General features: G+C 47.7%; 1 protein-coding gene across 3 annotated transcripts in view; it reads right to left on the bottom strand.

Moving 5' to 3' along the window:
- LOC105489765 (Mov10 like RNA helicase 1) overlaps nucleotides 1-26,617 on the bottom strand; it is a 70,453-nt gene that overhangs the window by 31,453 nt on the left and 12,383 nt on the right. For all 3 annotated transcript variants that reach the window (XR_011614255.1, XM_071080785.1, XM_071080786.1), the window contains exons 4-13: nucleotides 24,874-24,986; nucleotides 24,159-24,346; nucleotides 19,510-19,650; nucleotides 19,001-19,242; nucleotides 18,336-18,468; nucleotides 16,441-16,635; nucleotides 12,015-12,129; nucleotides 6,752-6,929; nucleotides 5,729-5,799; nucleotides 3,493-3,584 (exon numbers count right to left, since the gene is read on the bottom strand). Coding sequence is in view for 2 of the 3 variants with exons in the window: in XM_071080785.1 (XP_070936886.1) it covers nucleotides 3,493-3,584; nucleotides 5,729-5,799; nucleotides 6,752-6,929; nucleotides 12,015-12,129; nucleotides 16,441-16,635; nucleotides 18,336-18,468; nucleotides 19,001-19,242; nucleotides 19,510-19,650; nucleotides 24,159-24,346; nucleotides 24,874-24,986 (1,468 nt within the window). In the remaining variant the exon portion in view is untranslated. The remainder of the gene's footprint in view (nucleotides 1-3,492; nucleotides 3,585-5,728; nucleotides 5,800-6,751; nucleotides 6,930-12,014; nucleotides 12,130-16,440; nucleotides 16,636-18,335; nucleotides 18,469-19,000; nucleotides 19,243-19,509; nucleotides 19,651-24,158; nucleotides 24,347-24,873; nucleotides 24,987-26,617) is intronic.

Genomic DNA, 26,617 nt, shown 5'->3' with positions numbered 1-26,617 from the left:
AGGACAGTTTTTTCATCAAATAATGCTTGGACAACTGGATGTTTATTCCACCCTCCAATTTCCATTCATACCCCACAAATAATTTGCAAAGCTTAATGAGATAGATCATAATCCTAAATATACAGGTTAAAGCTGCCAAGTTTCTAAAAGAAAACAGGATAAAATCGTTGAGATCCAAATTAAAGATTTCTGAGATGCATCACTAAAAGATCTGTGAAAGAAAACATTCATAAACTGGACTTCACCAAAATTAATAATTTCTGCTTTTCAAAAGCCACTATAAAAACAATGAAAATACAAGCTGTAGTCTGAGGAAATATTTGCACAGACACATATCTGATAAAGCATTGTACTGAAAATATACAAACATCTCTGCAAACTCAATCATGAGAAAACAATTTTTTAAAATGGGCCCAAAGACTTGAGGAAAGACTTCAACAAAGATTTTGTACAAATGGCAAAAAAGCACATAAAAAGATGTTCAGCGGCCGGGCACAGTGGCTCACACCTGTAATCCCAGCAATCTGGGAGGCCAAGGTGGGCAGATCACGAGGTCAGGAGATCAAGACCATCCTGGCTAACACGGTGAAACCCTGTCTCTATTAAAAATACAAAAAAATTAGCCAGACATGGTGGCGGGCGCCTGCAGTCCCAGCTACTCTGGAGGCTGAGGCAGAAGAATGGTGTGAACCTGGGAGGTGGAGCTCGCAGTGAGCCGAGATCATGCCCCTGCACTCCAGCCTGGGGGGCACAGCAAGATTCTGTCTCAAAAAAAACAAAAAACGGGGCCGGGCACAGTGGCTCACGCCTGTAATCCCAGCATTCTGGGGGGCCGAGGCGGGTGGATCATGAGGTCAGGAGATTGAGACCATCCTGGCTAACACGGGGAAACCCCGTCTCTACTAAAAAAAATACAAAAAAATTAGCCAGGTGTGGTGGCGGGTGCCTGTAGTCCCAGCTACTTGGGAGAGGCTGAGGCAGGAGAAAGGCTTGAACCTGGGAGGCGGAGCTTGCAGTGAGCCGAGACCGTACCACTGCACCCCAGGGGGACAGAGCGAGACTCCGTCTCAAAAAAAAAAAAAAAAAAAAAAAAAAGGTTCAGCATCACTAGTTATTAGAAAAATACAAATTAAATCCACGAGATACCCCTTCACACTATGAGAATCAGCTCTGTTCTAAAGTCAAAGCAGGTCAAAGAGTCCAGGCCTAGACGTGGGCTATAGTCTCTCTGGCTGCCATGATGGGAGCCGTGTGCCTTCTACCAGCATTGCTGCTCCCTGTGGCCCCAGCCAACCCTCATGCGTCATCCAACACAGCTGCCCCTCCCTTCCCATTCCTGGGCCTTCTCATGGCACTCACATGCTGGGGTCTCTCGTCTTGTACAGCAAACAAAAAGCACCCCCTCCAGGGCCTCCTGTATCTCTTTGGTCACCAATTTCTCTCGCTCTCTCTCCATCCTACCCTCCCTTTCATGGGCAAATGCCTTAAAAAGGAATCAACGACATTTCTCCATTTCCCCGTAGTCCATTCATTCATTCTCAACACATTCCAATCTGGCTGTAGCCCAAATACTGCCGATTTTTCAGACATAAAAAGCACTAATATTAAAAAAAAATTGATAAATTTGACTATATTAAAACTAGCACCTTCTGTTAATAAAAAGACACATATATTTATATATATTAAAAAATATATACATAGTTTTTTGAGACAGAGTCTCACTCTGTCTCAGGCTGGAGTGCAGTGGTGTGATCTCAGCTCACCGCAACCTCCGCCTCCTGGGTTCAAGCAATTCTCCTGCCTCAGCCTCTCAAGTAGCTGGGACTACAGGCATGTGCCACCATGCCCAGCTAAGTTTTGTATTTTTAGTAGAGATGGGGTTTCCCCATGTTGGCCAGGCTGGTCTCAAACTCCTGACCTCAAGAGATCCGCCTGCCTTGGCCTCCCAAAGTGTTGAGATTACAGGTGTGAGCCACTGCACCCAGTCTCAAAAGACACTTTTTAAAAAGCTAAAAGACAAGGAACAAATCTGGAGAAGATATGTACCTAAGAATAGTTTATCATAAGGAATACAGAAAGGACTCCTCCAACAATGAAAATCAGATAAAGTACTCAATAAAAAAGAGGGCAAAAAACGCAAGCAAGCATTTCACGGAAGATGAACATTTTACAGTCCACAAACAAGAAGATTCTCAGCCTTGTAAGTAAGCCAGAGAAAAGTAAATCAAGACCATCATGAGATGCATTACACACCTACCAGAGTGGCACCAGTTAGGAAATCGAACAAAATCAGACTGCAGGGAGGGCACTGATCAACAGGCTGTTATATACCTGGATACCGGAAGTCACTGATGCAACCACTTGTAAAGCTGGAAACAGGAATATACCCCAAACCCAGCAATCCCACCCCCACATACACAGCGGCTCTAGGAAAAGCAGCAAACAATAGTAACAGGAAACAATGAAGATGTCCATCAACAGAAAACCAGGGTATTCACACAACCGCCAACCAATGAACAGTAGTTACAGGCAACAACACGAAGACATCTCAGGAACACAATGTTTAGTGAAAATCTGCAGCTCCTAGGAACCAAATACAGCAAGTTACTCCTTTTCTAAAGTTCAGAAGAATTAAAACTGAAGAATACACTTTTTGTGCACGACTAGTTAATGGTTTTGTGGAGGAAGAAAAAGTCAGCTGGGTGCCAGGTCACAGCACCCCTCATCTGACTAGAAAACAAATAAAAGTAAGGAGCTGGTAGCTGACAGTGACAGTGAGGCATGAACCAAAGATCCAGTGCACGTGAGGTCTGGGAAAGAATGAACATGCAAATGTATGCACCTTTATATCTGAAAAAATAGTTGATAATAAAGCTAGAAACACGGGACATGCAAAAATGCTGTAGGAGCCCACTTCATCCACGAGGCCTCTACACGTCAACCACAGGTGTGGTGGGGGCTCCTACGTCACTACTTAGATGTCAACGGCCATACTCAAGAGAAGACTGTCCAATCAAAGATAAAGAGACAAATTAACTGGGCATGGTGCCTCACACCTATACTCCCAAAACTTTGGGAGGCTGAGGCAGGAGGATCACTTGAGCCTAGGAGTTTATGACCAGCCTGGGATCCCATCTCTATTAAACAAACCAACAAAAAAAGACGGCCGGGCGCGGTGGCTCACGCCTGTAATCCCAGCACTTTGGGAGGCCAAGGCAGGCAGATCACAAGGTCAGGAGTTCGACACCAGTCTGGCCAATATGGTGAAACACTATCTCTACTAAAAATACAAAAATTAGCTGGGTGTGGTGACAGGCACATGTAGTCCCAGCTACTCGGGAGGCTGAGGCAGGAGAATCACTTGAACCTGGGAGGCGGAGGTTGCAGTGAGCCAAGATCGCGCCACTGCAATCCAGCCTGGGTGACAGAGCAAGACCCTGTCTCAAAAAAAAAAAAAAAGACATTTGAAAGAAGACTCACTAAAAGCATTACCTATTATATGTGAATTCCACATCCATAGGTTCAAAGTTATAGGCTTGTTCAAATTCTGGATTAATTTTAAGAGTTACATCTTCTTCATGAATCTAAAAAAGAAACAAACAATATACCTGATTTCTTGGAATAATGTGATATCTATATCCAGCAACACATCATCAGAAATGCATTCTACAGCTTTGAGCTAAAATTTGATACCTATCTGCAAAATTAGTAGAAAAGGATTAAATCATTATGCCATTCAATTATACAAACAAGAGGAAATGGATCACTACACTCAAACTTACTGAACTTCAATTCGCTGGGCTGTAGCCTCTCCTAAGGCTCTGAGAATAGAGAATGCATGGGAGGTCACTGACTCCATAGACACAAACAAAACCACCACAAGTGTAGCCAAGTGTTACCTACTGTAAGGAAGCCTCGATAAGAAGGTCTGCCAGGTGCAGTGGCTCACACCTGTAATCCTAGCACTTTGGGAGGCCAAGGTGGGCAGATCACCTTGAGGTCAGGAGTTTGAGACCAGCCTGGCCAACAGGGAGAAACCCTGTCTCTACTAAAAATAGAAAAAGGAGCCGGGTGTGGTGGTGGGCACCTGTAATCTCAGCTACTTGGGAGGCTGAGGCAGAAGAATCTCTTGAACCTGGGAGGTGGAAGTTGCAGTGAGCCAAGATCGTACCACTGCACTCCAGGCTGGGTGACAGAGTGAGACTCCATCTCAAAATAAAACAAAAAACAAAAAACAGCCATTACAAGACTTCTCCTTTTAGTAGAAAAGCCCTCCAGCTAAAGCAAGATCCTGCATGATCAGTTCTGCATATTCTTTCCTAGATAGTGTGGGTAGAAAAATAAGAAGGAAAGCCCTGATCCAAAAGGAGCTCAAGCTCTTCTCCAGGTAGCTCAGGCAACAGGGTGAGTTTCCTGAGGGTCAGGGCTGACACCAGCAGAGGGTCGGGAAGCTACACCCCGGGCTGGCTTCCAGCCCCGGGAGGAAGGGAAGCAACAGTGGTACAGGACTGTGGGATCGTTTCCCCTGAGGATGAGGAAGACAGACCAAGTCCTCACTGTACACAGGAGACACGCATTAGTCTACTTGAGAAGAGGAGGAGGTAGCATCCAAGAGAGCCTGAAAAGACGAAAATAATTTTTGGAGCTCAAAAGGATATGGAAGGTCATTTCAGATGCCAGGGTTTGATCAATGGCATGGAGGCCCAGCCATACGGCTCAGGAACCAGGGGTGGAGGCAGGCAGGTACCTTCCTCCTGAGATCTCTGGCTCTGCTTCTTTGGAGGTTTTGGTATGCTAGGCTTCCTTTCTTGGCACAGCTGGTCTACTATTTGGAGGCTAAGATGGTCACTCGGCCATCTTGGGCTCCTCATGTCAACTTGATCAACAGCAAAAGTGGGTAATGGAGAGCTGGCGAGGTCATGTCACCCGTGTCTCACATCTCAGTACACAGGCCATGGCCTAAGTCATTACAAGATCTCTGAAATCCTGCCAAGATTTTGTCTTCTGGGAAATATCCCATTCTACAAAATCAGCCACAGCATGGACCCTGCATGAAGGTGTAGCCCAGAGTGACTGTGGCGGCAAAGGTTGGAGGCTGCCTCTTCTCCAGATCCTTACCAGGCTCTTCTAGCTCTCTCAGTCCTTCTTCCCTCTGACAGTAAAGGCTCTGGCATTCTCCATTCAAGTTTTCTACATTAAGTAATGTGTCGCTTCATCTTCTCTGATGCACAGATAAAGCACCTCCCCTCTTATGCAGATCCCAGTATCGCTCCCAGTGCTATGCTCAGTACATGACCAGTAAAATCCAGCCCAAGAGTCACAGACCATCCCATGCAGAACCATCTGGAGCACCAGGAGCTACTCAAAGCCAAAAAAACCACCTTCACACAAACATCAGAGCTGCAAACTTGTAGGTGTATTTTTCCTTTCAAGGTTTCCACTGTGCGAGCTCTTCCGGAATACATTCAGAATGCCCAAATATAACTCAACGCAAACAACGTGACTTACATATAACCTAAAAGATAAATGTTTTACGTGGTTGAAAATTACAGTATTAAGTTTCCTTTATGCATCAAAAATTATTTAAAGATTCACTGTATCTTCACATTTTCCAAAATAGCCAATGCATATGGGAGCACTTCCCCAAAAGCCGTGGGGAGAATGTTACCTTTCCAACCAGTCAGAAGAGTGCATCCAACGTGAACTCATTAAGAGAGTGTGCTCTCACCTCAGTCACGTAGCTGATGTATTCGATGGCATGTCCATTGTACTCTTGAGTTTTTAAAATCAGTTTATCACCTAGTTAAAAAAATATATTACCATGTTTAAAGCTAATACAAAATCACAAATTTCTGTGCTGTCCTATAAAATCCAACATGAGGAAGTTCAATAAAACATTACTGGGGTCAGGTCGGGCATGGTGGCTCACACCTGTAATCCTAGCACTTTGGGAGACCGAGGCAGGTAGATCACGAGGTCAGGAGATTGAGACCATCCTGGCTAACACAGCAAAACCCTGTCTCTACTAAAAATACAAAAAAAATTAGGCGGGCATGGTGGTGGACACCTGTAGTCCCAGCTACTAGGGAGGCCGAGGCAGGAGAATGGCGTGAACCCGGGAGGCGGAAGTTGCAATGAGCCGAGATCCTGCCATTGCACTCCAGCCTGGGCAACAGAGCGAGACTCCGTCTCAAAAAACAAACAAACAAAAATTACTGGGGTCAACTGTTTACAAATAATGAAATACAACAAAGAGGCCTGGCGCGGTGGCTCACGCCTGTAATTCCAGCACTTTGGGAGGCCGAGGTGGGCGGATCATGAGGTCAGGAGATCGAGACCATCCTGGCTAACACAGTGAAACCCCATCTCTACTAAAAATACAAAAAATTAGTCGGGCGTATGGTGGGTGCCTGTAATCCCAACTGCTTGGGAGGCTGAGGCGGCAGAACGGCGTGAACCCGGGAGGCGGAGCTTGCAGTGAGCTGAGATCCGGCCACTGCACTCCAGCCTGGACGATAGAGCGAGACTCTGTCTCAAAAAAAAAAAAAAAAAAAAAAAGAAATACAACAAAGAAACATGCTTGCATGCTTGATGTACATCATAGGTTGCTGATTTTTAGTGAAATTCTAACCCGAAAGAAAGAAAATGCGATAATGTGACTGTCATATTGCCAGTTAAAGAGTATCTTTTCTCTCTTAAGGGTGGTTTCTCTGCTAGTCTACCTAGGGAAGCATGCGAGTAACAAACACACCTGTGTACAGAGAAGGTCTCCCTTCGGCCAACCCTGGGACCTCCAGAACCAGCAGATCCCCATTCCTTCTTAAGACGATCCCGCTCATGTTATACTCTTTCAGTTCCATTTCTGCATAAATCTCCTCAAGCCACAGCAAAGTTGAAAACTTCTCCTTGTAATTTGACATGTTCAGAAGCTGGAAAACACATAAACGTATAGAATACAAAGTCAGCGACAGCGCAGTGGCACAACGGAAAGCTATAAAGTCAGCGACAGCGCAGCGGTACAATGGAAAGCAGCAGCTCTGCAGCGGGGACGTCCCAACAGCTCCAGTTCAGCACACGGCCCCCCAGGTAGGGCAATTCTCGCCAGAGTCTGCTAATGCCTCAGTACGTTTCCCAGCCTTCAGCACGAGGGCCATGAGGCTCCAGCACGCTCCCTGGCCTTTGGCACGAGGCTGTGGGGCTCCAGCTGGTGGTGTCCCTCCCTGCACTGCCCAGCACTGTCCACCCTCCCTGCTCTTTTTCAGGTTGTCCAAGTTAATTCTGGAAAGGTAGAATTTGGCTTCCACAGACGTCTGTGAAAAAAGGACAAACTTCTAGGTCTGGCCAAAGTGGACTAACAAGAACCAGATTTACCCTTGTACCTGAAAAAAACTTAGAGACATAGAAATAAGAAATGATGGTGTTTAAACAATGAACATCACGCAGCACAGGACTGTGATCCCAAGACTGGGGAAACAATCCATGGAGGCCCCATGACTGACCCACCTGTACCTGAACAGAGCTCCTAGGCCCCAGCACAGAGGACTCGGGGAGCCGCATGGTCTCTGAGGAGAGGAGCTCTGGTCTATGGGGCTGGGTGCTGGGAAGAGCAAGCAGCACAGAGTGGTGTGGAGGGGTCGGGGGACCCACTCGGGACCATCAGTTCAGCACTGAGGAATGCACGAGACACCACCCTGCAAGACCCATTGTGGGGCCAGACCAGGGCCTCAGCATGAGGTGGGGGAAAACTCACAGCAGCCTGCCCGGAATCAGAAAGTGGGAGGGCAGAAAGTGCGTCTGAACACATGGTGGCTGAAAATTTCCAAATGTGAAGAAAACTCAAGGCCACATATTCAAGAATCCCAATGAACCCTGAGCACAAGAACAGGAAGAAAAGAATCTCTACCACCACACATCATAAACCAAATCTATTAATATCAGTGATAAAAGAGAGAATCTTAAAAGCAGCTAAGAAGAAACAACGTTATGTGCAAAAGTGCAAAGATAAGAATTAAAGCAAAAGAACCCCATAAAAAAAACTAAAAAAATACTTAGGAGATGAATAAAAACAAAAACACAACATAGCAAGACTTACGGGAAAAGCATGAGCAGTGCTAAGGGAATTTGTGACCATGAGTGCTGATTCCCATGAGCACTGCAAGGAATTAGACAAAGGAGAACAAACTAAACCCAAAGATAGAAGAAGGAAATAAAGATTAGAGGAGAGATGAACAAAAGACAACTGAAAAACAATATAGAAAACCAGGAAAACAAGTTGGTTCTCTAAAAAGATCAACAAAATTGACAGACTTTTAGTAGATTAACTAGAAAAAAAGAGAAAGACATAAATTACTAAAATAAGATAGGAAAGTGGGAACATTACTACAGATTCTACAGAAATAAAAAGGATTATAAGAGAGTATAAGCAATTGTACACCAATACCCAGATGAAATGGACGAATTCCTAGAAACACAAAACCTACTAAGACTAAACCATGAAGAAACAGAAAATCTGAATAGACCGATCACTACTAAGGAGGTTAAAGTGGTAATCGATATTCTGAAAAGGAAAACCCCAGGACCTGATGGTTCCAAAGCTAAATTCTACCAAACATTTGAAGAATAACTAATACCAAACCTTCTCGAACTTTTCCAAAAAGACTCAAGAGGAGGGAACACTCTGACTTACTCTTATAAGGCGAGCATTACCCTGATCCCAAAGCCAGACAGAGACATTTCACGAAAAGAAAACTACAGACCAATATGAACACTGATGCAAAAATCCTCAATGATACTAGCACACAAAATTCAGGAGCGTATGAAAAGGATTAGCTGGGTGTGGTGGCTCATTCCTGTAGTCCCAGTTACTTGGGAGACTGAGGTGGGAGGATTGCTTGAGCCCAGGAGCTTGAGGCTGCAGTGAGCAGTGACTGAGCCATTGCACTCCAGCCTGGGCAACACAGCGAGACCTTGTCTCAAAAATACATACATAAAAGGATTACACCCTTTGATCAAGTGGAATTTATTCCTGGAATGCAAGGATAGTTCAATATCTGAAAATCAATTACTGTAGCAACACACACTAACAGAAGGAAAGAAAAATCACATGATCATCTCAATACAGAAAAAGCAACTGAATTTTCTTTCTTTTTTTTTTTTTTTTTGAGGCAGTGTTTCCCTCTGTCACCAAGGCTGGAGTGCAATGGTGTGATCTCAGCTCGCAGCAACCTCTGCCTCCTGGGCTCAAGTGCCTTCAAGGTAGCTGGGATTACAGGTGCATGCCACCACACCTGGCTAGCATCTGACAAAATTTAACACCCTTTCATGATAACATTTAACAAACCAGGAAGAGAAGAAAACCAGGCTGGGTGTGGTGGCTCATGCCTGTACTTGCCTGTAATTCCAACACTTTGGGAGGCCAAGGCGGGAGGATTGTGAGACCCCATCTCTATGATATACGAAAGTTAGCCAGGCATGGTGGTGTACCCCTGTAGTCACAGCTGTGAGCTGTGATTACACCACTGCACTCCAGCCTGGGCCACAGGAGAGCCTGGCTCAAAAAAAAAAAAAAAAAAAAAAAAGAGAGAGAGAGACAGAGAAAGGAAAAGAAAAAAAAAAGAAAAGAAAAGAAAGAAAGAAAACCACCACCTCAAAACGATAAAAGTTATATATGAAAAACACACTTTTTTTTTTTTTTTTTTTTTTTTTGAGACGGAGTCTCGGTCTGTCCCCCAGGCTGGAGTGCAGTGTCTGGATCTCAGCTCACTGCAAGCTCCGCCTCCCAGGTTCCCGCCATTCTCCTGCCTCAGCCTCCCAAGTAGCTGGGACTACAGGTGCCCGCCACCACGCCTGGCTAGTTTTTTGTATTTTTTAGTAGAGATGGGGTTTCACCGTGTTAGCCAGGATGGTCTCAATCTCCTGACCTCGTGATCCGCCCGTCTCGGCCTCCCAAAGTGCTAGGATTACAGGCTTGAGCCACCGCGCCCGGCTGAAAAACCCACTGTTAACATCATACTCAATGGTGAAAGATTGAAAGCTTTTCCCATAAGATTAGGAACTTCCAAGAGAAGGATGCCTGCTTTCACCACTCCTATTCAACATGGTACTAGAAGTTCTAGCCAGAGCAATTAGGCAAGAAAAGGAAATGAAAGGCATCTAAATTGAAAAAGAAGAAGTAAAATTATATGTTTGCAGATGGCATAATTTTATATGTAGAAAACTCTAAAAGATTCCACAAAAAGCTGTTAGAATAAATAAATTCAGCAAAGTAGCAGGGTACAAAATCAAAGGACAAAAAGTATCTTCATTTCTAAACAACAATGAAGAATCTGAAAAGTAAGCTATGAGAGCAATGTATTTACAACAGCAACAAAAAGAATAAAATACTTACAAATTAATTTAACCAAAGAAGTGAAAAACACATACAAAGAAAATGACAAAACACTGCTGTAAGAAATTAAAGAAGACATAAATAAATGTTAACATATTCCATGTTCATAGCCTGGAGGATTCAATATTGTTAAAATGTCCATACTAACCAACGCAATCTACAGATTCAATGCAATTCCCATCAAAATTCCAATGACAGGCCAGGTGCAGTGGCTCACACCTGTAATCCCAAGCACTTTGGGGGGCTGAGAGGGGAGGAATACTTGAGGCCAGGAGTCTGAGACCAGCCTGGGCAATGTAGTGAGACTTCGTCTCTGGGGAAAAAAATTCCAATGGTGTATTTTGCAGAAATAGAAAAAAGCATCTTAAAATTCATATGAAAGATCTTGAAAAGCAAAATAAATTTTGCCAAAGAACAACAAAGATGGAGGACTCAAATTTCCTGATTTCAAAACTTACTACAAAGCTGCAGCATCAAAACATCAGGTTGGTGGCCTGAGGAAGGAACTGAGGAGCACCCTCCAAGCCCAGCAGACCTGGGTCCCGAGGGAGGAGCTGAGGAGCACCTCCCCATCCCAGCAGACCCAGGTCCAGCTTTTTCTGCCACTTTCTTTCAATGAACCATTCAGGCATTTGCCTGCAAACTCAAAATGACTGGGGGAGAGAGGACTGCACTCCCGACTCATGGCATCCTCCCTGCCCAGGATCTGTGAGTAAAACATATCTGAACTTGTTTCTATCATGGCAATGGATTGAATTGCACCTTCCAACCCAAGAACCCAGTGCTGCCCAGGCCGGGTTTTCCCTGGCATTGAGGAACATAAGATTGAGCTCCCAGTGCCAGATGGTCAGGCAGGCATAACCTGGACACAGGTCAGACGAGAGCCACGAGGGCGTCTGCCAGAATAAGTTAGTTTCCTGTGTGAGGAACCCCTGGTCATGGGGCATCAGCCTGTCCTCCTGGTAGAACAAGTATCCCCTGAAGGGTGCATGGTGAACACCCAGGTCCCGTTCCCTTCATTCTCCTCAGGACAGGGCTGCCAGTTGCTCTGGCACTGGAGCTCCAGTTTAGCTGGGGACTCTCAGAACACCTCAAAGCTCTACAGGAAAAAACCCTCCTGGACAAAGGGCAATGTTCTCCCCTCAAACTGTCAGATTTCATAGACTTTTCATCCTTCTTGGACTTTTCTTCTCCAGACACCTCACTCAGAACATGCTCCTCTGTCTCTCATATGGGTGGGGACCTGGGCTCTCCTCCCCTGGACCCTTGCCCTGCTGGCTCTGTCAGGGTGATGTTAAGAGGCTGGAATGCTTCTTGCTCATAACAAAGGCCTCCTAGTCTAGTGAGAGAGGCTGAGTTGATGGCACAGGTATCCCTGAGTTCTTCTGCTCCAGACCCCAAAGGCCCTGTGCGTGACTCCCAGTGAAGCTGTGGGATGCCAGCCCCTGAAGCATAGCAGGTCTGGCAGTGTGCCTCAGGACCAGACAGTGACCCTCGTTATCTCAGCTACCTGTGAAGAAAATGAGCCAGATGAAGGTCTGAACCTGAGAAGGAACCTCCTGGCTTTGTCAGAAAACAAGAGCATTAGAAGATGCAAACACCCCACAGGCCATCAGACACTTCCTACCTCTGCAAGTAATGGCTGGAAAGTCAGGATGTCAATTTTTTGTTCCACACATTTTCTAAGTCTATCTGGGATTGGATATTGAGGAAGAAAACTTGGAAGTTGTCGTCTTGAGTTCCTTAAAAAATTAAGTTCACAAGTTAAAAACAAGTCTTTATTGCCAGGTATCACTAGACATTCTTTTTTTTGAGACGGAGTCTCGCTCTGTCGCCCAGGCTGGAGTGCAGTGGCACGATCTAGGCTCACTGCAAGCTCTGCCTCCCGAGTTCAAGCCATTCTCCTGCCTCAGCCTCCCGAGTAGCTAGAACTACAGGCGTCCGCCACCACGCCCGGCTAATTTTTTGTATTTTTAGTAGAGACGGGGTTTCACCGAGTTAGCTAGGATGGTCTCGATCTCCTGACCTTGTGCTCCGCCCACCTTGGCCTCCCAAAGTGCTGGGATTACAGGTGTGAGCCACCGCGCCTGGCCTAGACATTCTTACCTAAACATCCTGTCCTATTTTAGGGAGACCAAAGTTCATCCACTCACTGAAAAGAACTGATATATGAACAGCTGGTCTAAGGCAGTGGTTTGAAGCTTTTGTTTTAGCTCTGGGATCCTTTCCTCAAACAGTTCCCATGAGTCTACTATTTGTAAACAGGTAAGTGTAGCTGCACAGGCTGTGGGAAAACAGGGCTGGAACCCCCAGAATCTGCTGGAACCAGGAGTTTGAAAACAGCTGTTTTTAACATTCTATGAGCTGAGCTCTTCCTACTGTATTTGTCATCAGGACTCCATCTGGGCCTATCCCTGCAAAGCACACATTAGGAAAAGGCTGCTCTGTCTGGGTCCTGCCTTCGATTTGTTTTTGTTGTTTCCCAGCCTGTGGTTTCTTTTTTTTTTTTTTTGAGACGGAGTCTCGCTCTGTCACCCGGGCTGGAGTGCAGTGGCCAGATCTCAGCTCACTGCAAGCTCCGCCTCCCGGGTTTACGCCATTCTCCTGCCTCAGCCTCCCGAGTAGCTGGGACTACAGGCGCCCGCCACCTCGCCCGACTAGTTTTTTGTATTTTTTTAGTAGAGACGGGGTTTCACCATGTTAGCCAGGATGGTCTCGATCTCCTGACCTCGTGATCCGCCCGTCTCGGCCTCCCAAAGTGCTGGGATTACAGGCTTGAGCCACCGCGCCCGGCCGCCTGTGGTTTCTCTGCATGTTCAGGATGAAGAACATTGCTGCTCTGGAGGCAAGCCCAATGCAGCAACAGAGACGACGGGAAAGGGACAGACAGGAGAGGAGAAGCCAGGAGAGAACAGGGAAACGAAAAGTCAGAGTGAGGTTGATAAACCTCAATTCAGCGAATAAGGATGTTAGCTGGACCTTTATCCCTCATTCCCTCCTAGCTTTCCATTTCAGTGCAGTCTCACCCAAGAGAGCTCACATTGCTCTCTGTATTCCATTCACTGTCATCTCAATTTGGGTTCCACTGGCTCACCCCTCAACAGGAGAAACGGTGTGAAGACACTCCCTGTGGTTTGTGTCAAGGGTTATGTCAGTGCTCACGTGAGGTGTATTTGGAAAGCATTGATTACTAACATGAACAAGGTAAAGGGAAACCAGGATGATCACTATAGGCTTAGGTCAACAGCCTGAACAGCTAACAGAACCACATGGCCTCAACAGACACGCTGGATTAACAAAATGTGGTCGCTACCATGATGGGTGGATAAACTCAGCTGGGAAGGTGCTTGCCTACAGAGCACCCAGAACAGATCTGCTGAGTGAAAGCGCTGCTCTAAGAGCCAAAGCTGCCTGGCACTGGGGGTCCTAGCAGGAAGTACAGTGCCTGTGACAGGCAGCCACAGATGGACAGCTCTGGAAGCAGGCACCCGCCAATGCCCGCATGGGCAGGTCCAGACACCTGGTGCTCCAGGTGTGCTTGAGCCAACCCGGGTCAGGCACTCTGGGTCACCAACCTGACCGGCAGGAAACTAATGTCCTTGTTTTAGAGACGCTCCCCCACAATATGTTAATATTCACAGGGAAGTAACTGACCAGGGGGTTAAAATCCTTGTGGCTGTTGCTTTGTGTATTTCACTCTTTGTGTTAAGCCAAATGCTAACTAGAAAGCTGTTTGGTGTATCACTAGATGAGAACCAGGGATCCTCCAAGGCTCCTATAATTAAAACTCGATCCTCGGGGACTCGACTCTGTCTGGCAGCCGAGGGACCCTCCTGCTCCTTTTCTGGGTTACATCCCTACAGCCCCTTCATGTTGAAACTGTGCCCAAAGAGTTAAAGAAACCAATGACTAACAGAAATTCTTGAGCCTGCAGGATGGGTGATAAGAAACAACTCCAGGCCGGGCGCGGTGGCTCAAGCCTGTAATCCCAGCACTTTGGGAGGCCGAGACGGGCGGATCACGAGGTCAGGAGATCGAGAACATCCTGGCTAACACGATGAAACCCCATCTCTACTAAAAAAAATACAAAAAATTAGCTGGGCGAGGTGGTGGGCGCCTGTGGTCCCAGCTACTTGGGAGGCTGAGGCAGGAGAATGGTGTGAACCCGGGAGGCGGAGCTTGCAGTGAGCTGAGATCCGGTCACTGCACTCCAGCCTGGGCCACAGAGCGAGACTCCGTCTCAAAAAAAAAAAAAAAAAAAAAAAAGAAACAACTCCAACGCTAAGACTCCCTCTGCTTATGACATCAAAGGACTGGCTGAGATCAGCTAGAACCAAAATGGACAACCGGAGTTTGTGCAGAGCTTACTGACATCACAGCCTGGATTCCCACCATGTGTTTCATGAGAACTGGCACATGACCCGTGAGGTAGCATGAAGAGGTAACTACGCACACCCAAGGCCTTTCCAGCCCTCCCTTTTCCTTCCACCAACTACCTGTTAATCCCAGACTCTACCCGCTAAACGTTTTCTGATAAAATTACTGCCTTAAAGCCAGCACAGAGACACATTTGAGCTTGACTCCTGTCTCCTTGGGGGTTGGTTTTCAATACAAAGCTTTCCTTTTCTCAGAAACCCACTGTCGTAGCAATGGCCTCTAATGCATCAGGCAGTGAGCCCCTTTTTCTCAATAATAATGTGCCCAGGGATGACGACTGCTTATTCACTTACTGAGTGATTGCTTTGTGCCAGGAAACTGCACATTTTACATGCATGACCTCACTCAACCTTCAAACCACACGAGGCAGGGACTATCATTTTACCAACAAGAATAAGGCTCAGAGTGGTTAAGAAACTTGCCCAAGGTCACACAGCTTCTTGGTGGTGGTGCTGTGATTCAGACAATGGTCTAACCTTAAAAGGTAAACAACCACATATTCTTCTCTGGTAACAGGTTTTCCCTTCAGTCTGCAACTTAGTAGAAGTCCGTAATCCCTCATCTTGAACTGTAACTGGGGCAACACGTGATTTGAAATTCAGAATTTTCGCATATTACAAAAGTGACCCATCTCACCCTCAGGGGGCTCTGGGGTAGTAGCAGAGCTCAAACCCATCAGTTATTATAGCTGATGGAGGAAACGTCACATACACGGGACAAAGTCATTAAACTTTAGAAAAGCCTGCTGTAAGGCCAGGCGTGGTGGCTCAAGCCTGTAATCCCAGCACTTTGGGAGGCCGAGACGCGCAGATCACGAGGTCAGGAGATCGAGACCATCCTGGCGGACACGGTGAAACCCCGTCTCTACTAAAAAATACCAAAAAAAAAAAAAAAAAACACCAGCCAGGCGAGGTGGCAGGTGCCTGTAGTCCCAGCTACTCGGGAGGCTGAGGCAGGAGAATGGCGTGAACCCAGGAGGCGGAGCTTGCGGTGAGCCGAGATCGCGCCACTGCACTCCAGCCTGGGCAACAGAGAGAGACTCTGTCTCAAAAAAAAAAAAAAAGAAAAGAAAAGAAAAGAAAAGAAAAGCCTGCTATTCAGGGCTTTTTGGTTTTATAACTACAGAAGAGAACACGTGGACGTGAAATGCTTTCCTGAGACAAAACTCCAGTTACAATCTGGGTGGTCCCTATGTTCCCCGGCCACAAGTCCCAGATCACACACTGTTTCTCCTAACTTCATTCTTAAGTGGTACCACATCTTCAAACAGGCTTCGGGTGACCCCACAATCCTGTTGCCCCCAATGCGAGTGACACAGGGATGCCGTGCACTACACACCATGGCCTCGTCAGGATGGAAGAGGTGGTGGGAGCTGGGTGAGGCCAGCCTGCTCTGAGAGCCACCTTGAGAACTGCCAGGGCAGAGTGGGGCTTGAGGGAGTGAAGGCCGTCTTCCTTGGGCTTCACACTGCTGCTGGGCAGCTGCAGAGACAGAACTTGACCTTCAGAGTTCCATGGAAATGCACCCCGTCCCCCAAATACAATCATGGAAAGAGGCTTGAAACCCAGCAGATAAAACTGCCAGACCAAGAGCCACATTCATTTCACTTAGGGTACCTTTTCTGTGTGGTCACAACAACTGTTGTTTTTGCGGATGTTAACGCTTGTGAACTTTTAAGCTTTTTCCAAGAAAATGGTTCGCGCACAGCAATTAGTGACTCCTCCCCACTGATAACATTTACTTCAAGGTATCGCCCAATCAGGAAATCGGAAAAACAAAGCAAAAGGAGCTCCTTGCAGCGGCCAGGATTTCTTGAAAAAACAAAATGAAATTTAGTTTTAGTCATAATTAAGACAAGCAGAGTCAACACAATTTTCCTTTGCACATACAAGAAAAGTGACAGAGCTAACAGTCATCTTTAGTCTTCAATAATTATTTTTCCAGAGAAAAAAGAGATTTTCTAAAATAAGCTATGTAATTAATATTTTCTCAAGATAAAATTAAGCACCTATGGGCCGGGTGCGGTGGCTCAGGCCTGTAATCCTAGCACTTTGGGAGACTGAGGCAGGCAGATTGCTTGAGCCCAGGAGTTTGAGACCAGCCTGGGCAACATAGGATGAACCTGTCTCTGCAAAAAATACACAAATTAGCCGGGCATGGCGGTGCGTGCCTGTGGTTCCGGCTACTTGGGAGGCTGAGGTGGGAACCCAGGGAGGTGGAGGCTGCAGTGAGCCATGATCATGCCTCTGCACTCCAGCCTGGGCAACAACAACAACAACAAAAATTAAGCATCTATGACAGTCTTTTTTGTAATCCTAACATATAAGAATAGGAAAGTTTTGATATTCCCAGCTTTAAGTCAGAATTTTATGACATGACCAAAAACAGGTACTACACCTAATGTGCTTTCTGCCCAGCCCTTGCTGTGGCTCTAACTGGGGCTACACCATCCACACTACACGTTGTGCCCACCTATGACTTTTTTTTTTTTAATGACTTTTTTTTTCCTGTTTCTATGTTGTCATAAGGTCAAAAAAAAAAAAAAAAAAAAAAAAAAAGCACTGAAGCTGGCTGCACCTCACACAGCTGACTGTGCACTTGCCACCCACAGCTTGATGTTGATGAGCTGTGATTTCATCAGATTTAAGTTTTTTTTAAAAAATTGAGGATTAGACACCCAGCTGGAAGGCAATCACGCACCGTAGGGCAGTTTAGGCAGGGATGTGGGGACACAGGGAGCTGGAGGACAGGGCCTGTTTGGTCAGTTGATGTAGCCAACCACACCAGGGAGAGGGGAGGGCTCAAGGTTGGTGACTGGCATCCCAGCTAGGAAGGGACCGTCCCTGCCCCTCCCTCAGCACACTATGCTGTCCGTGCCTTGGCCAAACACCCAGGTGACAGGATGGAGATGACCGAGGTTCGAGGGCTCGGCTACGGGGAACACGGGTAAGGCAGTGAAGAGGAGCCGACGTGATGTCTCAGAACAGCAGAAGCACAGGGAGCTCAGGCCTCAGAGAGCCTCACAGAGGCCCTGTTTTCTTTGTGAGGGTGACAGCGAGGCCGTCTGGTGAGGACCCTCATGAGTAGTGCGAAGTTACAGGATCCATTGCCCCAGGTGGGTCACACTTGGTAGCCGGCTTCTAGATCAATGCTTTTTCTTAGGATTCTGTCACATCAAAACAATCAGGTGTACCTTTTTGTTTTTTTGAGACAGAGTCTTGCTCTGTCTCAGGTTGGAGTGCAGTCATGCGATCTTGGCTCACTGCAACGTCCGTCACCTGGGCTTAAGTGATTCTACTGCCTCAGCACCCTGAGTAGCTAGGATTACAGGGGCCCAAGTAATTTTTGTATTTTTAGTAGAGGCGGGGTTTCGCCATGTTGGCCAGGCTGGTTTCGAACTCCTGGTCTCAGGTGATCTGCCCGCCTCAAAGGAGTACCTTTTATAACGCCCAACCTAGAAGTATCAGAGAAACTTAAAAAGGCAGCTTTCTTCAGACCTCCAGGCCCTTACTTTCCATCACATACGACCACAATGAAGGTTTTTCCCCCTGGAGGGACAAGCCCCCCAGGCTCGGGCTCTGTCATCTGCTTCCTTGAGAGAATGTTGTCTTTTTCTCCATTTTCTCCTTTACAAGTACAATCACCTGGGAAATAAAAATTTTAATACAAAGTTAGACCAAAAGGTAAATTATCTCTAACAGTGCTGGCATGCTTAGTGGAAATGAAGACTCTCTCAAACACACACACACACACACACACACACACACACACACACAGACAGATGCACACAAAAACACAGGGCAAAGTCTCAGATGGTGGCTGGAAAAACATAAAGAGAGAGAGCAGCTGGAAGTAGGAAAGGGCTGTGACCACAACTATCCAAGTGCTGGGAAAGAAGGCCCCCCCTGGCGTGCCCAGCAATCTTTCCCTGCTTAGAAGCACTCAGGAGCTGGCTGCCATCTGAAGCACCTCTTGGTATTTGTCAAGCTGCTTTCTGTCCCTCTCCCTAACCTTGTCAGCAAGAGGAGAAGGGCCTGAAGCCGAATAGCTCAGAGCACAAAGCACTGCAGCTGCCAGGTATTCTGGCCCCTGCTGCCTGCCCTCTGTCCAGAGCTCACAACCCCATGGCCCCTAGCCCGCCCAACCTCATGCAGTGACAGCCGAAATGTCCACTACCTGGAGAGATTCCTCTGTTGTTCACCAAACCGTTCTCTGACATCTGAGAGATTGAGTTTTTTGTGTGGCTATTTAATGAATTAACATTTTCATCTGATGAATTCTCCTTCTCAGAAACAGAAACAAAAGATACTATGGGGCACGTCTGGTCTTTATCCAGCATTTGAAATCTGAATTGTTTAGATTGATCCCAGCCAGCCAGTTTACAGCTGACTAAGTTTTGAGGAATGTCTCCTTTATTCCTGGAAAAAGAAAATTAACCATGAACCCAGCCAGGATTTCTAAAACCAAAATATTCAGTTATCGTAAAACACAGAACTTAATCTAGGAAGTGGTGACTGCAAATACACTTACGAATATAAGTAAAAAGGACATTTTGGGGTAAAAAAGTTTGAAAAGACCTTCATAAAGAAAAAAAATGACCAAAGTTGGCTTTACAGAAATTATGACGTCACAGTTTAAAAGCCATTAATGTAGCTTTACAGAAAATGTTTCAGTGGCAAACTCACTCTATCCAGATCACCATGGTTTTACTTCTTCCTTCCTTTAGGGTTCCAAAATGTGTCATCTGTGTAACTTCAATATCACCTTTGTTCTTCAACAAAATGGTTCCATAGAACTGAGTGGCCTCATGAACGGGGGCGGCTTCTCTGAAAAAAGAGCCCCAGAAAGATGTCCCTCTGCAGCAGCACCACCCGTTCCTCACCTGCCTCCGCTCTTAACGACAGACTGCCGGTGGGGCACTCAGAGGACCACTCCACCACAGGCAGGGCTTCCACAAGACTTAGGTTTCTAAGAAGGATGGCAAATCCGAAGGAAAAAAACAACACGCTTCGTGAAGTCTAGAGAAAAGGGAGCAGCCCAGAGGACAGTCACAGGTGATGAGCCTGAGAATGGTGTCCTGAATGTGCTCCCCGGCACTCCCCTACCTCTTGCTCAGGACGCAGAGTTAGGGTGCCATTCTCAGTCCTCTTCTCTCCAGCCACCTTCCAAGGTGGTGGTGGGGGAGGCAACAGGCCTTGCCTATTAGGGCTCCACTAAACTTGCTTTGGAAAGAGTTCTGTTGCTTTGAAATGTTTGAAAACAATGAAATAAGTTTTTTTCTTTAGAAAATGAGAAGATGAGATTTTACCTTTCCCTAAAAATGGACCCATTTACTTCCCCTTCTTCTACTGATGACGCAGGCTTGATTCTCCTCCCTGCCTCTCCACAAGCTCTTTCCAGAAGGTAAACCTGCCTCATGCCACTTTCCAATCTGTGGCGCCATAAAAAAAAATGGGGTCTCTAGAATGGCTCCCCACAATTCTGGCCCCTGCTGCAAACTCAGTGAGGTTCCCAGTTACAGAGCAGCTCCCCCTGGCGGGCGCCTGTCCGGCTCTCCCTTCTCCATGTGCCCAGGTGTGGCAAGGGAGGTGCAGGGGCAGAGAGTCCACAGCATTGCTGGAGGGGGTGGGGATTTTGCAGGAAGGAGTCGTCAGATGCTACTGCCTGTCCCTGGCTCAGCCCCCACAGGAGAAGCTGCGGAGCTCTTGCATGGGAAGTTGCAGGACTGAGCGGAGATCAGGAGCTCACTCTTGGCACATGATCTGTTTCTGGAGGGCAGAGGGGTCGCCCCACCTGGGGCCACCAGCTGAGGAACAGGCGCCCTGGCTTCCCTGGCTCGCCTATCCCAGCAGCTTCTACTCTGTGGTCAGGAGGCCTCAGTGGGGAAATGCTGTTGGGGCAGAAACAGGTCTTTTTCAAGCATTTCTAGCCTAAAGAGAAGAGTGAGGAAAGCGCAGGTTTGGTGCTGTGCTGTCTCCTTAGCGGCCCTGGTGAATCCCACCCTGGTGAATCCCTGCAGACCCCAGGCCACGCTGCAGGCCCGGGCTTTCTGGGCCTGATGCAAGAATGGGACGCCACAGCTTCTGCCTGGGGATGAGGTCAGAGAACAGATGGGAAGCCTGAGGAGTTGACTCAGACACAGGGAGGAGGTGCAGGTCAAGGAACCCCACCCTGTCTTATGTCCTGGCACCGGCAGGCTCCGCAGACTGGGCTGAAAGCAGAGCTCCTGTGTGTCCCAGGCCTCTGTGGTCAGATGGAGTGCATGTCACATCCTCGCCCAGGAGATGGGCCCTAGACACCCTCCCAAAGGAAAGCAGGGTCCAGTGGGGAGGGGGAACTGGGCTCCAAGCACCCAAACAAGCATCTGCCAGTGTGCCATGAGGCGAGGCGCCTGGGAGGCACAGCCCACCAGGTCCTGTCCCGTTAACACACCCCCACAGCCCCTAGTCCACCTTCCGGCAGCTCCCTGACATGGGGTGCGCTGTTCTACACGCCCGTGGCTCAGTTAACACAGGGTTGTCTGTCCGCACCCAGAGGCCCAGCCAGGCACCAGATACAGGGCTGGAAAGCAGACGCTTTCCCCAAACAGAACCTGCATTCTACCGGGATCAAAAATAAGTGGACTGATGGAGGACATGTCTCAGAAGCTCACTGGTGGTGAGTGAGGAGTGTAAAAAGAAAATAAAGACTCACGGCCGGGTGCGGTGGCTCACACCTGTAATCCCAGCACTTTGGGAGGCCAAGGCGGGCGGATCATGAGGTCAGGAGATTGAGACCATCCTGGCTAACACAGTGAAACCCTGTCTCTACTAAAAATACAACAAGATTAGCCAGGCGTGGTGGCGGGTGCCTGTAATCCCAGGTACTCAGGAGGCTGAGGCGGGAGAATGGCATGAACACGGAAGGTGGAACTTGCAGTGAGCTGAGATCGCACCACTGCACTCCAGCCTGGGTGACAGAGAGAGACTCCGTCTCAAAAAAAAAAAAAAAAAAAAAAAAGAGAAAAGAAAAGAAAAAAAAAAGACTCAGTACCCCACTCACCATGCCAAAAGGAAAAAACTCAGCCAGAAGCTGAGTCATGCAAGAAGCTGCCTTTCCTTTGTCCCTAAGCAGAGAGCTATGAGACAAGGTTAAACATCTCCATGTTACCTACCTTCTCTTACATCAAAGTGCTGATTTACATAACCAAAACTCCCCCCCCCCCCCGCCCCGTTCCTTTTCCTTACCTCTTGCAAATGTGTATCCAGTCATGTGACCATACCCTCTTTCTCCTCCAGCCCACTTTTCTCTTTTAAATATCGAAGGCCTCAAAATCATCTTCGGAAAAGGGCAAGAACCACAGATTGTTCCTGTGGATTTGTGGTCCTTTTTCCCAGGTATGTCCTTCACTTTGGCAAAGTGAACTTCTAACTTGATTGAGGCCCGCCTCACATACCTTTCAGTTACAGGCAGGCAGGGAGGGGTGGGTCAGAGCTGGGGCTGCCCCGCAAGTAGCGAACTCAGGGAAGCCTTTTCATGTCTAGCACACAAAGAACACAGATACAGGAAATCTAATAATTTTTTGTTTTAATTGGAGATGGAGTCTGGCTCTGTTACCCAGGCTGGAGTGCAGTGGCACGATCTCTGCTCACTGCATCTTCCGCCTCCCGGGTTCAAGCAATTCTCCTGACTCAGCCTCCAGAGTAGCTGGAATCAAGGGTGTGTGCCACCATGCCTGGCTAATTTTTTGCATTTTAGTAGAGACGGGGTTTCACCATGTTGCCCAGGCTGGTTTTGAACTCCTGAGCTCAGGTAATCCGCCCGTCTTGGTCTCCCAAGATGGTAGGATTACAGGCATGAGACACTGTGGCTGGCTGGAAATCCAATAATTTTAAGAACCATGTTCAATGCATTTTTTTAAATGCCAAAATGTGAAACAACAAGAGAAAAATCCACCAAAAATGTCAATCACCAATGTAAGATGAAGGATGAAGAGGGACCCCTAACTCCATCTGCAGTCAACCATGGAGATGGCTGAAAGCCTCCAAAAGACAGTCTCTCTTTTTTTGAGACGGAGTCTCGCCCTGTTGCCCAGGCTGGAGTGCAGTGGTGCGATCTCGAGAGGCTCACTGCAAGCTCCGCCTCCCGGGTTCACACCATTCTCCTGCCTCAGCCTCCTGAGTAGCTGGAACTACAGGTGCCCACCACCACGCCCAGCTAATTTTTTGTATTTTTAGTAGAGACGGGGTTTCACCATGTTAGCCAGGATGGTCTCGATCTCCCGACCTCGTGATCTACCCTGCCTCGGCCTTCCAAAGTGCTGGGATTACAGGCGTGAGCCACCGCACCCAGGCAAGACAGTCTTTTTTATTTTTTGAGACGGTGTCTCCCTCTGTCACCCAAGCTAGAGTGCAGTGGCACGATCTCACCTCACTGCAACCCCTGCCTACTGGGTTCAAGTGATTCTCCTGCCTCAGCCTCCCGAGTAGCTGGGATTACAGGTGCCTGCCACCACACCCAGCTAATTGTTGTATTTTTAGCAGAAACAAGAGTTTCCATGTTGGCCAGGCTGGTCTCAAACTCCTGACCTTGTGATCCACCCGCCTTGGCATCCCAAAGTGTTGGGATTACAGGCGTGAGCCACCATGCCCAGCCTCCTTTTCCTTTCTCTTTTTTTAAAGACTGAGTCTTGCTCTGTTGCTCAGGCTAGAGTGCGGTAGCACGATCTCAGCTCACAGCAGCCTCAAGCTCCTAGGCTCAAGCAATCTTCCTGCTTCAGCCTCGTGCCTAGCTGGGACCAGGGGCACACACCACCACGCTTGGCTAATTTTTTAATGTTTTGTAGAGATAGGGTCTCACTATGTTCCTCAGGCTGGTCTCAAATTCCTGGGCTCAAGCAATTCTCCTGCCACGGCCTCCCGAAGTGCTAGGGATGCTCTCCTTTTACCTCAACAACTCAGGGCTTAAAATGTCTACTATTTGGCTTACTAAAGTAACTTTTCAAAATATGCTTAAATTGGGCCTTTCACATCCCAAAGAAGAAAAGCGTTTTCATTTATTGCGACAGAGTTTTGCTTGTCGCCCAAGCCTGAGTGCAGTGGCGCGATCTGAGCTCACTGCAACCTTTGCCTCTCAGGTTTAAGCAATTTTCCTGCCTCAGCCTCCCGAGTAGCTGGGATTACAGGCACCCACCACCAGCGCCAGCTAATTTTGTACTTTTAGTAGAGACAGATTTCACCATGTTGGTCAGGCTGGTCTCAAACTCCTGACCTCATGATCCACCCGCCTCGGCCTTCCAAAGTGTTGGGATTACAGGCGTGAGCCACCGCGCCTGGCCAGAAAAGCGTTTTCTTACCGCCTCTTCACTAGGGTCATACAGAGTGCCCTCCAGACGTAGCACGACTGGCTGCTCTCCACCACCACTGCATTGACCATGTCACCTCTCCGGGGTGTGTACCCGTCTGGCAGTTTCAAGGAGTCCAAGGTGAAGAAGATGCTTTCCTCTATCACCCCGTTCCTTCCACAGAGGCTAGAGATGCAGACCTGGGAGCACAGAGCTGAGCGTCACGGGAAGCAGGTGCTGCACGACGCCAGGGCACAGCTCTAATGCACACCCAAGTCAGCCCAAAGCACACAAGCTGCACCAGGAAGCTCAAGTCCGCCATCCCATAGCACTCGTTCAATATTTCTCTTTTTTTTTTTTTCCTTCTATATTTTCTTTCCTTTTTTTTTTTTTTTTTTAAATTATACTTTAAGTTCTAGGGTACATGTGGATAACGTGCAGGTTTGTTACATAGTCCAATATTTCTCTAACACACCTTTCTCCTTAGAACATTTTAGTACTGTCGCGTAAGCTGTAGACCTTAGAATTTAGCTACGCAAGCACTCAGGGTTACTGTTTCCTAAGGAAACACAGCATTATCAATAGGAAAACACACTCCTCTTTGGCCATGACTAAGCTGTATTTTTCCAGGCTCCCAACACATGCAGAAGCAGCCTGGGCTGTGCAAGTTACCCCTGATGGCAGGTCTGCTAGAAGCACAGAGAGGAGCCACCCGTCGGCACGCTACCTTGTCCACGCGCTTGTATCTCAGCGGCTTCACCGAGGTGGCTTCGCTGTTCCATGTGCCAGGCCGGATCCGGTACTCAGCCTCTACCCAGTCTCCCTTGCAGGGCTCGAAGCCTAAAACCGCCAGGGAAAAGCCATAGCAGTGTTAAAGTGCGTAAGTTATTCTGAGGTCGTGGTAGACTGAAATCATTTCTATCATATCTGAGGATACATTTGAACATTTAAAAGGCACTTTCTACTACTGTGAGAAACATATTTTGGAATTAAAAACCCTGAAGTATTAATTTTTTTTTTTTTTTTTTTTTTTGAGACGGAGTCTTGCTGTGTCTCCCAGACTGGAGTGCAGTGGCGTGATCTCGGCTCACTGCAAGCTCCGCCTCCCGGGTTCACGCCATTCTCCTGCCTCAGCCTCCCAAATAGCTGAGACTACAGGCGCCCGCCACCACGCCCGGCTAGTTTTTTGTATTTTTAGTAGAGACGGGGTTTCACCATGTTAGCCAGGATAGTCTCGATCTCCTGATCTCGTGATCCACCCGCCTTGGCCTCCCAAAGTGCTGGGATTACAGGCTTGAGCCACCGCGCCCGGCCGAAGTATTAATATTAACCACTGCAATAAAATGAGCTGAGTTGGAGCCTCTCACTCACACCTCTAGGCTCCAGAAGGTGCACTGTGCATGCTCATGGCAGTCCTGCCCCATGTGGCACATCTGAGGGCAGGTGGCATCCCCCTTCCCCTGTCCTGTAGTGTTTGTGGCACCTCCCTGTCAGGGACACACACAGTGCTCAGGGACAGAGAGACACCTGCGCTCAGGTGTGAGGGGAGCACTCAATGGTCCAGCCAGCCCCTCAGTGTGCCAGAGAGCTGGGCTATGGCCCCAGCCATGGCCTGCCAGACGCAAGACACCACTGGGCCTTCCGCAGCTGGTGGAAAACTGCAGGTTCAGTGACATGAAGTGGCTGAGCAGTGCTGACAGAACAGAGAGGTGGTCTGCACAGGTGTGCCATGGTACAGGTAGTTAAAATCTTTTTGTTATTTTGCAATAAGCACTCTGGAAGCTCAAAAAAAAAGAGTATAATTGAATACTGAGTTTCTTTATCCAGAAAGCTGGTGATGAACACGTAACAGCACAAATATCAGCTGACATCTACATTCAACATGTGAGCCATGGTGAAATTACTGTCTATGTGAAAAGAGAGGCCGGGCGCGGTGGCTCACGCCTGTAATCCCAGCACTTTGGGAGGCTGAAGCGGGCAGATCACGAGGTCAGGAGATCGAGACCACGGTGAAACCCTGTCTCTACTAAAAACACAAAAAATTACCGGGCGCAGTGGCGGGTGCCTCTAGTCCCAGCTACTCGGGATGCTGAGGCAGGAGAATGGTGTGAACCTGGGAGGCCGAGATCGTGCCACTGCACTCTAGCCTGGACCACAGAGCGAGACTCCGTCTCAAAAAAAGAACAGAAAGAAAACAGAAGACATTAAAATATGCTAGGGCACTGACTTCAAGGTCAGGGAGTATTTTAAGAAGACCATGTCCTAGGGCCAGGCGCGGTGGCTCACGCCTGTAATCCCAGCACTTTGGGAGGCCGAGGCGGGCGGATCATGAGGTCAGGAGATCCAGACCATCCTGGCTAACACAGCGAAACCCCGTCTCTACTAAAAATACAAAAAAATTAGCCGGGCGTGGTGGCGGGCGCCTGTAATCCCAGCTACTCCAGAGGCTGAGGCAGGAGAATGGCGTGCAC

This window comes from Macaca nemestrina, chromosome 15 (assembly GCF_043159975.1).
Source record: "Macaca nemestrina isolate mMacNem1 chromosome 15, mMacNem.hap1, whole genome shotgun sequence".
Taxonomy (NCBI): domain Eukaryota; kingdom Metazoa; phylum Chordata; class Mammalia; order Primates; family Cercopithecidae; genus Macaca; species Macaca nemestrina.
Note: the sequence above shows the minus strand (reverse complement) of the source record. Positions and strands in the feature narration are given on the sequence as shown.